Below are 12,738 nucleotides of genomic sequence, written 5' to 3' on the forward strand. Positions count from 1 at the left end.
CCAGTTCCACTTACTAGAGTTGTATTGAGTGGCCACCGTGTCATGTCTTGGGGACACTGAAATAAATCAGACATGGCCCTGCCTTCAAGGAACCCATGACCACACTGACATAAAGATTACATTGCAGAGTGGTGTGTCCCGATATAGAGGTGGTACGGGGACAGTAGAGACTAGCACTCGGGTGGACTGGGGGCAGGCGCCAGACTTCTGACATGCGGGTTCTGTGCAGGAAGGAGCAGAACAGAGAGCCAGCTCCGCTGTGGGTGGAGGCCAGATGGGTAGGGACAAGGCAATAGGTCTACTGCTACAGAAAGCCAGAATAAATGATGGTGTCCTAGACTAGGGAGGAGATGGAGGGAAGTGGCCCAGGCCATATTAAGGAACCAGAGGCTGTAGGACTGGGTGGGCCAGCCATGGCAGCACAGCAGACAGCTGTCCACCGAGCATGTACCAGGCTCCAGGCAGTGTTTAAAAGACTTCCCAGGGCAGCCCTGGTGGCACAGCAGTTTGGCGTCGCCTGCAGCCTGGCGTGTGATCCTGGAGCCTGGGGATCGAGTCCCACGTCAGGCTCCCTGCATGGAGCCTGCTTCTCCTTCTCCCTCTGCCTGTGTCTCTGCCTCTCTCTCTGTGTCTATGAATAAATAAATAAAACCTTAATAAATAAATAAATAAATAAATAAATAAATAAATAAATAAATAAAAGACTTCCCATGTTGGGCAGCCCAGGTGGCTCAGCGGTTTAGTGCCACCTTCGGCCCAGGGCATGATCCTGGAGACCTGGGATCCAGTCCTACGTTGGGTTCCCTGCATGGAGCCTGCTTCTCCCTCTGCCTGTGTCCCTGCCTCTCTCTCCCTCTCTCTCTGTGTCTCTCATGAATAAATAAATAAAATCTTTTTTAAAAAATAAATAAACATAAATAAATAAAAGACTTCCCATGTGCTAAGGCATCTAATCCCCACCGAGACCCTATGAGGTTTGTTACCACCATCACCTCCCTTTTCCAGATGTGAAACTGAGGCACAGAGAGGTGATGTGACTTGCTCCAGGCCACAAAGGCTGTAACAGGCAGAGCTGAGCTCTCCTTAGGCGGCCCAACTGCTGAGCCCAGGCTTTACAGCTACATCTTAGGCTGTGAAGGCACGCACATCTGCTTCTGAAGCCCAGCTCTAGAGACTTGAGCAAGTGGTTAATCTTCTCCAGACTCAGTTTCTGTTCTGTTAAGCAGGGATGATAATAATAGCACCTACCTTATAGGTTTGTTGAGAAGTTATGAGATCAGGTAAAGCACTAACGCAGTATCTGGCATGTGGTAAGCCCTGAATATCTGACAACCGCTATAATTACCCATATTATCATTACTATTCTTAGAAGTACCATTTATTGGCACTGAGGGGAGGTTTGAGGTAGCATTGGGGGCTCAGTCTGAGAATCAGGGGGGACACCCAGCTGCCATTGTCCAGAGCCCTGCAGGGCAAAGCTTAGGAGGGAGGGAAGATACTGATCCAGAATTGGAGTATCTGGAATTTGGGGCCAGGTTTGGGACTGGGGCCAGGGCTCTCTCAACCTCACCCCTTCTCCGTGCCCCCTGCCCCAGCACTTTTCAGAGCCTTCCATTTTTCTGTATGGACTGGAGTGCTTTGAGGGTAAGGAGATCGAGCTGGACAGAGAGGTGCGCAGCCTGCAAGCCGAGGGCTTCAACAACCACGTGCTGTCCCTGCGGATCAAGGGGGGCGTGTGAGTGTGGTGGTGGTGGGGGGTGCTGCTAGGGAGCCAGGGCCAGCCCTGGCCTCTTGCTCCTTCCCACTTCCCTTCCATTACCTGTGCCCCCAGTCAGGAGGGAGGGAGAGGTGCAGGCTGAGGAATGTCTTGGACCTCAGCATGGATCCTCCAGGACCCTCCTCTGCCCTGCAAACCCCAAATGTACTTCCCAGCCTCCCTCTCCTGCCTCGGGACCCTGACACCGGGCAGAAGCGTCTCAGAATAAAAGCAAAGGAGGTGGAGAATGTTCTGACATCCTTGCCTCTTCTTCCCCGTCTGTCTGTCTTCCTCTCTGCATCTCTGGCACCTGCTGGGCCCAGCTGGGTGCTGTGTGAGCACAGTGACTTCCGGGGCCGCCAGTGGCTGGTGGGCAGCTGTGAGATCACCAACTGGCTGACATACAGTGGGACACAGAGGGTGGGATCCCTCTACCCCATCAAGCAGGTGAGTAATGCATCAGATTGTGTGTGTCCATGCCGATCTGTCTGGCCATGCGTTCCCCATGTTTCCCAAGCTCAATGTTTGTGTGCCTTTGTCATAATTTTGCCACACTGTCATTCCTCTTGAACCATTATCTACTCAACATTTTTCTCTAAACCAACTCATTTTTAAAATTCACTTTATCCTTATCCTAAGGATTATTATCCAAAAAATCATGGGTTTGATGTGTATGATTTTCTTTAGTTGACATTATAATAAATATGTTAACATTACATTTTTAGCGATAATGTTTATCCACTTAGGACTAAAAATCATGTCATATGAGGCTAGGAGTAATACATAGGCTCATTCTGGGAAACACTAGAGCCATACTTGGGTTTTTCCAGGTCTGTGAGTGCACGTCTGGACCTGTTTCTGATTCATGTACATGTGCATTGATGCAGAGGCATGGCTGGGGGCGGGGGGGGGGGCACACGCATGCATGTGTGTATGGACACACACATGTCCTCTGATCGTATTTCTGTGGCCATGATGTCATTTGTATCTACGTGTCTGTGCTCTGGAGGTGACATGTGGTTGTGTGGGAGGTGTGGGAGGTGTTGTATGACCACACTTGCCTGTTTTTGTAACACTGTTGAGACCGTGTATCCTTGGATGAGGATATTTATGCTCCCAAGATTCAGAGTCTTAGGACATTGTTGCTAGAAGAAACCTTGGAGGTTATCTCCACCTCTCATATTTACAGATGCAGAAATAAAGGTCCACCAAAGTGGACAAGGCTTTGCTCTGCAATCATGGGCAAGTACTGTCCCTCCACGGGCCCCTGTTTCCTCATCTTTAAGATGGGGATAACATAGGGGCCACCTGGCTGGCTGCAAGAGTGTGCAACTCTTGATCTCAGGGTCATAAGTTCAAGCCCCACGTTAGGTGTAGAGATTACTTACCAAAAAAAACCCCAAATAAAGTCTTTTAAAAAACAAAATATAATGGGGATGACACATATGATGGAGTTGTCTTGAGGATTTGAAGATAAATATTTGTAAAGCCCTTAGAACGGTACTTGAGTGGGTAAACACTCAACACATGTTAGCTGTGGTTCTTCTGACTGCGATTACCATCACCACGACTCAAGATTGGTGGCAGAGCCTGGTCTGATGTGTGACAACTGGGTGTCTACTTTTCCAGTATGGTCATGAGTGTGCACATCTGTGTTTCTACACACATCCATCCCATTAGCAAACATGGAGTGTGGAATAGGCAAGGGGGACCCGTGCATCGGTTAAGACGTGTGTTTGCATGGCCACCTGTGTCTGTGTGTTTGTGTCTGCTGCAAACTTCTGCACGACCATGTGGACTATGAGCGTCTCTGCCAGCGTGTCCCTGTGCACGGGGCTGTGGGTTTCAGTGGTCATGGTGCTGGGTGGCCGTGGGTGTGCACCATGAGTGGCCCCCTGACACATGTGTGAAAAAGAAGGGACTTAGAAGCAGGGCCATGGAAGCAGGGCTTGTGGGCTGGGGATACTCGGGGGGTCAGAGCTGAGGGTGTCAGGTGCCCTGGTGGGAGCATCCCTACCCGGGGACCCCTCACTCTCAGCTCCCCCTACTCACCAGCGCCGGGTTTATTTCCGCCTCTGGAATGCTGCACTGAGGGGCTTCCTGGCGGTGCCAGACCACGTGGAGGACATGAAGGCGGGCCGTGTGGTGGTGTCCGAGCCCCAAGCCGGAGGCAGCTGCATCTGGTACTACGAGGATGGGCTGCTAAAGAACCAGGTACTGGCTGAGGGGCTGGGCCAGGGACACCAGAGCCTCAGGTACCCCGAGGCTCACTGAGAGTCAGGAGCAGGCCCTGCCCTCCAGCCAGAGTACCAGGACCCTGGGGAGGTGGAGACTGCCAGCTCACACCCTGGGCAGTCTGGGCTCTGCTCTGGGCCTCAGTTCCCCAGCTGCAAAACGAGAGCATTGAACCAGATACTTCTAAGGGAACTCCCAGCTCTGCTATCCTGGGCCAGAACTTGGATCTTATTAATCATGATAGAATTCACTCCACACACATTTCCTGCACACCTGCCATGGGCTAGGCCTTGTTCTAGGAGCCAGGAAGACAGCAGTGGGAAGACAGAAATGACTCCTGCCCTCCTGAAGTTTCCATTGTAGTGGGGAGAGACAGAAACCGTTTAAATGAGTAAAATATCTCAGTACATTAGGTGAAGAGAAGTGCATGGGGGGAAAAATAAATGAAAGGGGAGTAGGGAATATCAGTAGCTCTGACGGGGCGGGGGGGACTTCCTAAGAAGGTGGTATTTGAAAGAGGCAACCAGGTGGGTGTCTGCGGGAAGCGTGCTCCAGGCAGAGGGAACAGCAAGTAGAAAGGCCCTGAGGTGACTAGCCGGAGTGAAGGGAGGGAGGGAAGAAGCAAGAGAGGAAGTCAGAGAGGTTATGGGGATGTGGGTTTTTGTAGGCCACTGAAGGAGTTTCCATCGTTTACTTGAAATGAGAGAGAACTTGGCTCTGTGGCAGATGCTGTGTTAAGCCCTTGACACGAATGCCTCATGTGATCCTCAGAGGACGCTGTGGGGGCAGGTGTTATTTTACTCTGTTTCATAGGTGGGGAAACTAGAGCACAGAGAAGTTAAGTAACAGGCTGGAAGTCACACAGGCAATTAGTATGTGAAAGCTTGTCTGATTCCAAGTCTTGTGCTTTGGGAGTCAACCGTGAAAGGCTTCCTGGAGGAGCTCCTTTTCCAGACCTTTTATGATATTTCACATTGAATGCTTGCAGCTGCCAATACTCAGGGATTCCCATTCCCAGGGAACCTGGTGCTCAGAAGGATTAAGAGATTTGCCGAGGGTCACAGTCCATGAGAGCCAGGATTCGAAGAGCTGGGTGTGTGTTAAGGGTATCGGGCGCAGAGGAGTCCCTGTGGGAAGTAACTGTGCCTGATGACCTCCTGGGGCCTCAGGCAGCCCCTACCATGAGCCTGCAGGTGATTGGGCCCCCCAGCCCAGGCTCCAAGGCTGTGCTGTGGGCCGAGAGCCGCCTGCCCCGTCAGACGTGGAGCATCAGTGAATCGGGCCATATCTGCAGCCAGATGTTCGAAGGCCGGATCCTAGATGTGAAGGGTAAGGGGGCCTGTGTGTGGGAAGAGGCACCTGAGGGGTCTGTTGGCACTGGAGTCCTCGGCAATCTCTGACTGTCTCCCCATCTCTCCCCTCTTCCCCCAGGTGGCCGGGGCTATGACCGGGATCACGTGGTGCTGTGGGAGCCGGCCAAGGACCGGGCGTCCCAGGTCTGGACTGTCCATGTGCTCTGACCACCCCTGCTCCCCAGCCCTGGAGGCTTTCCCTGGGATGAAATGTTTTTATAGGTTTTTCTTGTTGTAACATAAGATGTTTTCTAATATGCTCCCAGGCATCCTCATCTTTGTGCACCTTGATATTTGGGGCTGGGGTGAGGATCTATCTGTTCCCCTGCCTTCTTTGCCCTATACTCACCCTACTTCTTCCCTCTCAGCTCTGGTTCTGGGGTTCAGATGTAAGGCCTCCCTCGGCCACCAGAGGGGGCCCTGGGCCCAGACTAAGGGTGAGTATGTTCTCTCAATGCTGTCACCCAAGTGACAAGAGCCTGCTCTGAGCCAGGTCTGGCCCTGAGCTGTGTGGCACAGACATGAGCCAAGCCCCTTGGTACCTGCCCTCAGACAACTCATGGTCTAGTAGAGGATTCCAATGGGTAGGGTGATGTGTTCAGTGACAGGATAAGCATGGAAGCAGAGGGATACACAGAGGAGGAACCTGAACCACTTAGGGGGCACAGGGCCGGCAGGCAGCTTGGAGGAAGAGATGCTCGGCTGAGATGTGGAGGACCGGAAGGGGTTGATCAGGCTAGATGGTGGCAGAGGAAAAGTGTTCTAGTGAGGCAGGTAACCCGAGGGGTGAAGACCTGGAAGTTCAGTGTGATGGGGTCGTGGTAGACCAGGCAGGAGAGGTGAATGGGAGACACTCCCCAAAGGACCTTGTCCACCAGCATTCCTCTTCATTTCCTCCAACTCTGGTCTCAAGACCTGAAGGTTTGGCATCTCTGTCAAAGAAGCCTAAACAGGGGGTCTGGGTTCTTAAGCCCAGCCTAGAGAAGGCGGAACCTAGAAGAGGAACAGCTCCCTCCATCCCAGTCTAGCAGGCACTTCTCAGCCACCCCCCACAAGGTCCTCTAGGAAGACGCAGAGGAGTTCAAGGCCCTTGGGGGCTTCTCTGGAGCTCCCTTCCCTCCTTGCACCTCCCAATACCACCACTGCAGACCCAGGAGGATAGAAGTGGTGGTTAGAGCAGTTGTGTGTCCTTCCCACCTTCCCAGCCTGGGGTAGGTGGGGAATGGGGAGATGGCCTCCTCTTCATCCTTCTCAGCACCCCTGTGGACCAGTCTCCAGTGCCCGGTGAGGACAGGAGGGTGCCTGTGGGGCTGAGACCCCAAGAGATTGGTGGGGGATGTTTCTTTGAATCTACCATTCTGAAGATACCCAGGTACTAGGGTGAGGGACTCTCTGAGCCTCACCAAGTAGGGATGTCCAGGGGCAGGATGGGGGGAGTCCTCTGGGACCATCATTCCCAACACCCAGGGATGGGTGAAGCAAGTGCAACTAAAGAGGATGGCAGATTCTGGGCCATGTCCCTGCAAGGTGATCCTGAGAGTACAGGCTTCCACCCTGGGCCTTTGGGGGTAGGAGCTCTCTGCTGCCTCTCCTGCTGCTGGGGGCACGAGAAGATCCTTGGAGCCCAGTGACCACACACAGCACCCTACCGAGTACAGGACATGTTTATTGACCCCCAGCTGGGTGGTGCTTGCCCCTCCATATCAGTACCTCCCTGTGTCGGTCATTGCCTCCAAGGCACTACCGTTTAATTCCAACAACCTGGTGATCTCTGGCATCCACCCCTCCTGGACCTGTCGTGGTGGGTGGGGGGAGCTTCTCTCGCTAGCGATGGTGGCAGCTATCTCAGGGGGCACAGGGCTAGGGCTGAGGCATGTCACCTCAGCTGAGGTAGAAGAGCTGGATGAGGGTGTTGGCCAAGAAGAGAAGGACACTGCCACCGCCCAGGCTGCTGAGTGCTGGGGTCGCACTCTTGGCTTTCTTGGTGGTCACTCGAGGAGTGGTACTGTTCCCCAGGACTCCAGTTTGTATCTACAAAAGAAGAAGCGGGGCAAGCTCAGGGGCTTTTGAAGCTCATGTTATTTAGAGACCTAGGCCCCCTACCCTGATACAGTAGTTCTCGGTCCACCATGACCACGACTTCTGCCACAAGGTCCTGTGGGGACAAGACCTTCCTCTCTTGATACAGGCAGGGTCAAAAGTGGCCCCTCCACCACGTCCCATGGAAACTGTCTCACCTCCGCCAAGCCACCAGCTCCTCCAGTATGTGAGAGACAGGAACCTGTGGCTCAGCCCTTGACCTGACTAGCTGGGCTGGGAGCTTAGCCTCTCTGAGCCTGCTTCCTCATCTTCTGAATGAGCCCATCACAGTCTTGAGACTGTGTGAGACAAGGCACCTGGCAAAGTGCGGGTGGGTGAGGAGGTGGGGAGAGTGTGACCTCTTGCCCAAGGAAATCGCCAGATGGTGATCAAACTGTTCTCAATGCTTGACTAGGCTACAACTAAAGCTGCTCCTGATGGAGATTAAGCTGTTTTTGATGGTGATCAAGCTGTTCTTGATACTTGATCAAGCTGTTCTTGATCTAGAACTTGATGGCTCTGGTCTCCTATGCAGACGAGCACCCTTAGGACACATGGGATGCTGCCAAAGCTGCCTTCTAGAATTGCAGTTGAATTTGAAACTAGCTGTTTCTGGAGTGGGAGATTTCTTTCTTTGCATTCCCAAACACACAGGCTTTTCTCCCTGGAGTGGTTTCCTGCTATCTCCAGGACCAGGCCTGGCTCCACTTGAACATATCCTGGCCCCTTCCCAACAGGGCCACTTCTCTAGCTTTCCTGGGGATTGATGCCACCCTCCCTCCAAGCTGTCTCCCCAAGTCTCGAAATTCCTATTCCACAATACCCTCCTGTGTGCCTGGTATCCTGTAATGTTCCCCAGCCTCAGTTACAGGATTCTGGTCAGAGGCAGACCTCAAGTGGTCCGACCCCAGTCAGAAGGGCTGGAATGCTAGGACCAGCCCCCCTGAGTCGCTAGTTCCCCTACTGGACCGTCTGCTCCCATGAAAGAAGGCTGAATACCCAGGAGCCTGCATTTACCCACTCCCATGCCAGGCAGGTCTAGGGAGTCCTGGGTGGTGGTGTCAGGGGCTCCGAGGGACTATTCTTACCTGAATCATAACCAGGAGACTGATGGTAAGTAGGAGGAAGAGGAAGCCCTTCATCTTTGGAGAATCTTGGTAGCTGTCTTGATAGCTTTTAGAGATGAGTGCAGAGTTGTCTGCAGGCCTCTTGGCTTGGGTGCTTTTGAACCGAGAGGCATCAGAGGAGGCGGGGTAGAAGCAGGAAGAAGGAGGGCCTATGGGTATGGGGTGGGGTGCTGCTTTCTTTCCACAGACCTCATGATTGAGGACACCAGGTCCTAAGTTCTAAGGCCCTCCATAGATGGTAGGTTCTGGATAGGGACTGAGGCAAAGGTCGGGATGGGAGGTGGGTAAACCAAGGGAGTAGAGCCCTGGGCTTGGAATCATGCAGAGTGGGGAATGAATGTTGGCCTAATCCCCTGTCAGCCCTGGACCTGGCCTAGAAACTGTCCCTCTTTGAGTCTTTTTTTTTTTTTTTTTTAAGATTTTTATTTATATATTCATGAGAGAAACACAGAGAGAGGCAGAGACAAAGGGAGAGGGAGAAGCAGGCTCCCTGCAGGGAACTCGATCCCAGGACCCCAGGATCACATCCTGAACCAAAGATAGACACTCAGTCACTGAACCACCCAGGCATCCCCCCTCTCTGAGTCTTTAATGAAAGAGCTGCCAGAGCGTTAAATACAATATAATTAAGAAGATTGGAACAGGGGATAGGAGCTGAAGACAAGGCTGGGATAGGCTTAGGTTTCAAGGTAAGGTTGTAGATGGCTCCACAGGGTCAGAATGAAGGCTTCAGGAACATGAAAATTTAGGATTAATGAATTTCTGTGAAATCAAAGCATGGCTTTAGGAATCCAGGGACCTGACTTCTAGATGAGCCCATTCCCTCCGGGCCTCAGGTTTCACCTTTCAAGTGAGAAGACTGAAGTGGATTATTATTTTAAGGCCTAGAATTTTGTGATTTGGATACAGAAAATAGCAGATGGGTTGTTTGTATGGTTGACCTTAAAAATGAAACAGTTAGGGATCCCTGGGTGGCTCAGCGGTTTAGCACCTGCCTTTGGCCCAGGGCATGATCCTGGAGTCCTGGGATCAAGTCCCACACCGGGCTCCCTGCGTGGAGCCTGCTTCTCCCTCTGCCTGTGTCTCTGCCTCTCTATCTCTCCCTGTGTCTCTCATGAATAAATAAATAAAATCTTAAAAAAAAATGAAACAGTTACTTGATCAGCAAAAAGCTTTATTGGGGAATAGCAGAGAATTGCAATTCAGAACAAACAAGCTGCACTGAAAACCTGAGTCTAGACCAACAGAGGAGAGAAACCTATTTATTTATTTATTTATTTATTTATTTATTTATTCATTCATTCATTCATTCATTCATTCATTCATTCATGAGAGACAGAGAGAGAGGCAGAGACACAGGCAGAGGGAGAAGCAGGCTCCACGCAGGGAACCCGATGCAGGACTTGATCCCAGGACTCCAGGATCAGGCCCTGGGCTGAAGGCAGGCACCAAACCACTGAGCAACCTGGTGTCCTGAGAAACCTTATTTAAGGGAGAAAAAGGAGGAAATGGGGAGTTGTTTTGAACAAAAGTCTAAAGGAGAGAAGCCAAGTGCAGGGTGCTGATGACTTTTCACGGGCTGAGCTGCTGGGGTAGCCCACTACTTGCAGGAGTGGCCATGGACAGCTTTTCCTGTTAGGGCCTGTAACTGATCATTCTTTCTGTAATTGAGGTTGGGTGGTATGGCATAAGGGCATAAGGGCCCCCTACCCCGCTTCTGACCTCTCAACTCCATTGTAGTGAGGTTTCCTTTTCTTTCCACATTTCCTTCTATTTTTTTATATTATTTATTTATTCATGAGAGACAGAGAGAGAGAGAGGGAGGCAGAGACACAGACAGAGGGAGAAGCAGGCTCCATGCAGGAAGCCTGATGTGGGACTCGATCCCAGGACTCCAGGATCACACCCCGGGCTGAAGGCGGCGCCAAACCGCTGAGCCACCCGGGCTGCCCTCTCTCTCTTTTTAGATTTTTATTTATTCGTGAGAGACACACAGAGAGAGGGAGAGACACAGGCAGAGGGAGGAGGAGGAGGCTCCCCATGGGGAACCGGATGTGGGACTCGATTCCTGGACTCCAGGCTCATGCCCAAAGCTGAAGACGCTCGACCACTGAGCCACCCAGGTGTCCCTCCTTTTGATCAAGATCTTTCTCTACAAGCATCCCTGATCAAGAGTCCAGTTTTCCCAATTCAGTGGCTTTTTGTCCTTCACTGCCAGGAAGGGCCTTCCCTGAGTGTCATTTCCACATCTGGGAAATTGTACAGGTTGGAAATTCACATTCGAGTAAGAAGGAAGGGAAGCAGAACTCTCAGGCACTTCCCACCTATAGTTCACATTTATCAAGAACATAGTATTGGAGATATCTCCTTGTTGGGTACGTCATTTTGGAAAGTTTTGGCAGGCAACAAGTACAGAGCCAAAAGTAATACAATTCCCCCCCCCCCTTTTTTTTTTTAAGATTTTATTAATTCATGAGAGACAGAGAGAGGCAGAGACATAGGCAGAGGGAGAAGCAGGCTCCTTGCAGGGAGCCCGATGTGGGACCCGATCCTAGGACCCCAGAATCATGTCCTGGGCTGAAGGCAGATGCTACATCACTGAGCCACCCAGGCGTCCCTAATACCACAATTCCAAATATATAATTGTGGTTCCAAACCAGGACCTTAGCTCTGAAAGTAGCCAACTGAAAATACTGGCACTTATTCCAACATGGGGGATAAAAGTCCTCCCTGTGGGGGCAAACCCCAAGTCACGCGTGCCTCCTGGAAGTGCCTGCTTAACTCAGCCATTAAAGCAGAACAGTGGCTACTGCAAAAGCCTATTGAAAGAATTGAGTGCATTTTTGAAGATATAGTGCAAGTATGAAAACGAAGCAATAGTTGGTGAAGTTTTTGCAAAACTTCAAATATGCTTTTATTTTTATTTTTTTAAGATTTTATTTACTTATTCATGAGAGACACACAGAGAGAGCAAGAGAGGCAGAGACACAGGCAGAGGGAGAAGCAGGCTCCATGCAGGGAGCCCGACGTAGACTCGATCCTGGGCCTCCAGGATCAGGCCCCGGGCAGAAGGCAGGCACTAAACCGCTGAGCCACCCAGGGTTCCCAACTTCAAATATGTTTTTAAAACAATATTATCTCAAAAGAACTTGTTACAAAATGTATTATCAGTAATAGCCTGTAAAGTTGTAAGAAAATGTGCATTTGGATAAGAATTCAGAGTCAGTTAATAGTCTACGTGAAAAAGAGAGACTTCTGTGAATCCTGAACCTTCTAACAGGCCTGCTCTGGATATCTCAGGAATGCTGTCTGTCTGCTCCAATTCCGGGAAGTCACCAGGTGGTGTGCAGGTCCAATCAGGGTTTGGTGCTTTCCTGATAATGTGTCATATGACTCCAGGACAGGATTCTAGTCCTTGGAGTTTGGCAGCACCAGAGAGGGGACTTTCCAGCGAGGTTGAAAAGCCTTTCTGGAGGTCTCTCTTCCAATAAACAAAATCTCCAGGTGCAAGCTGTGGTGTTTAAGGCCTTTGTCTCCCAAGAGTGCAAGATAAAACCATTGCTCTACCAAAGCATGGTTATTTTTGTTTGTTTGTTTAGAGAGGGTGGGAGAGGGGGAAGGGTCACAGGGAGAGGGAGATAAAGAATCTTTTTTTTCTTTAAAGATTTTATTTGAGAGAGAGAGAGAGCACATGCACAAGCAGGGAGAGGGACAGAGGGACAGAGAAGCAGACTCCCTGCTGAGCAGGGAGCCCAATGAGGGGCTGGGATCCTGACCTAAGCTGAAGGCAGACACTTAACCAACTGAGCCACCCAGGTGCCCCAAGAGAGAGAATCTTAAACAGGCTCCATGCCCAGCAGGGAGCCTGACCTGGGGCTCAATCTCACAACCCTGAAATCATGACCTGAGCCCAAATCAAGTTGGACACTTAAATGACTGAGCCACCCAGGCACCCTAGCATGGTTATTTTTACATTTTAATTTATTTTAAATTCAATTAATTAACATATAGTGTATTATTAGCTTCAGATGTAGAGTTTAGTGATTCATCAGTTGCATACAACATCCAGTGCTCATTACATCACATGCCCTCCTTAATTCCTGTCGCCTAGTTACCCCATCCCTTCACCTGCCTCCCCTCCAGTAACCCTCAGGTTGTTTCCCATAGTTAAGGGTCTTTTATGGTTTGT

At 50.9% G+C, this 12,738-nt stretch overlaps 1 protein-coding gene across 4 annotated transcripts in view; it reads left to right on the plus strand.

The window, feature by feature from the left end:
- The window catches only part of CRYBG2 (crystallin beta-gamma domain containing 2), a 29,770-nt gene extending 24,152 nt beyond the window's left edge, over positions 1-5,618 (plus strand). For 2 of the 4 annotated variants that reach the window (XM_072750677.1, XM_072750675.1), the window contains exons 18-22: positions 1,596-1,735; positions 2,080-2,203; positions 3,812-3,970; positions 5,161-5,320; positions 5,423-5,618. In XM_072750677.1, coding sequence (XP_072606778.1) covers positions 1,596-1,735; positions 2,080-2,203; positions 3,812-3,970; positions 5,161-5,320; positions 5,423-5,511 — 672 coding nt within the window. In that variant the 3' untranslated portion in view covers positions 5,512-5,618. The remainder of the gene's footprint in view (positions 1-1,595; positions 1,736-2,079; positions 2,204-3,811; positions 3,971-5,160; positions 5,321-5,422) is intronic. The other 2 variants (XR_012000093.1, XM_072750676.1) reach the window with 2 other exon arrangements.
- Positions 5,619-12,738: the final 7,120 nt, after the last annotated feature.

This window comes from Vulpes vulpes, chromosome 2 (genome assembly GCF_048418805.1).
Source record: "Vulpes vulpes isolate BD-2025 chromosome 2, VulVul3, whole genome shotgun sequence".
Lineage (NCBI taxonomy): Eukaryota > Metazoa > Chordata > Mammalia > Carnivora > Canidae > Vulpes > Vulpes vulpes.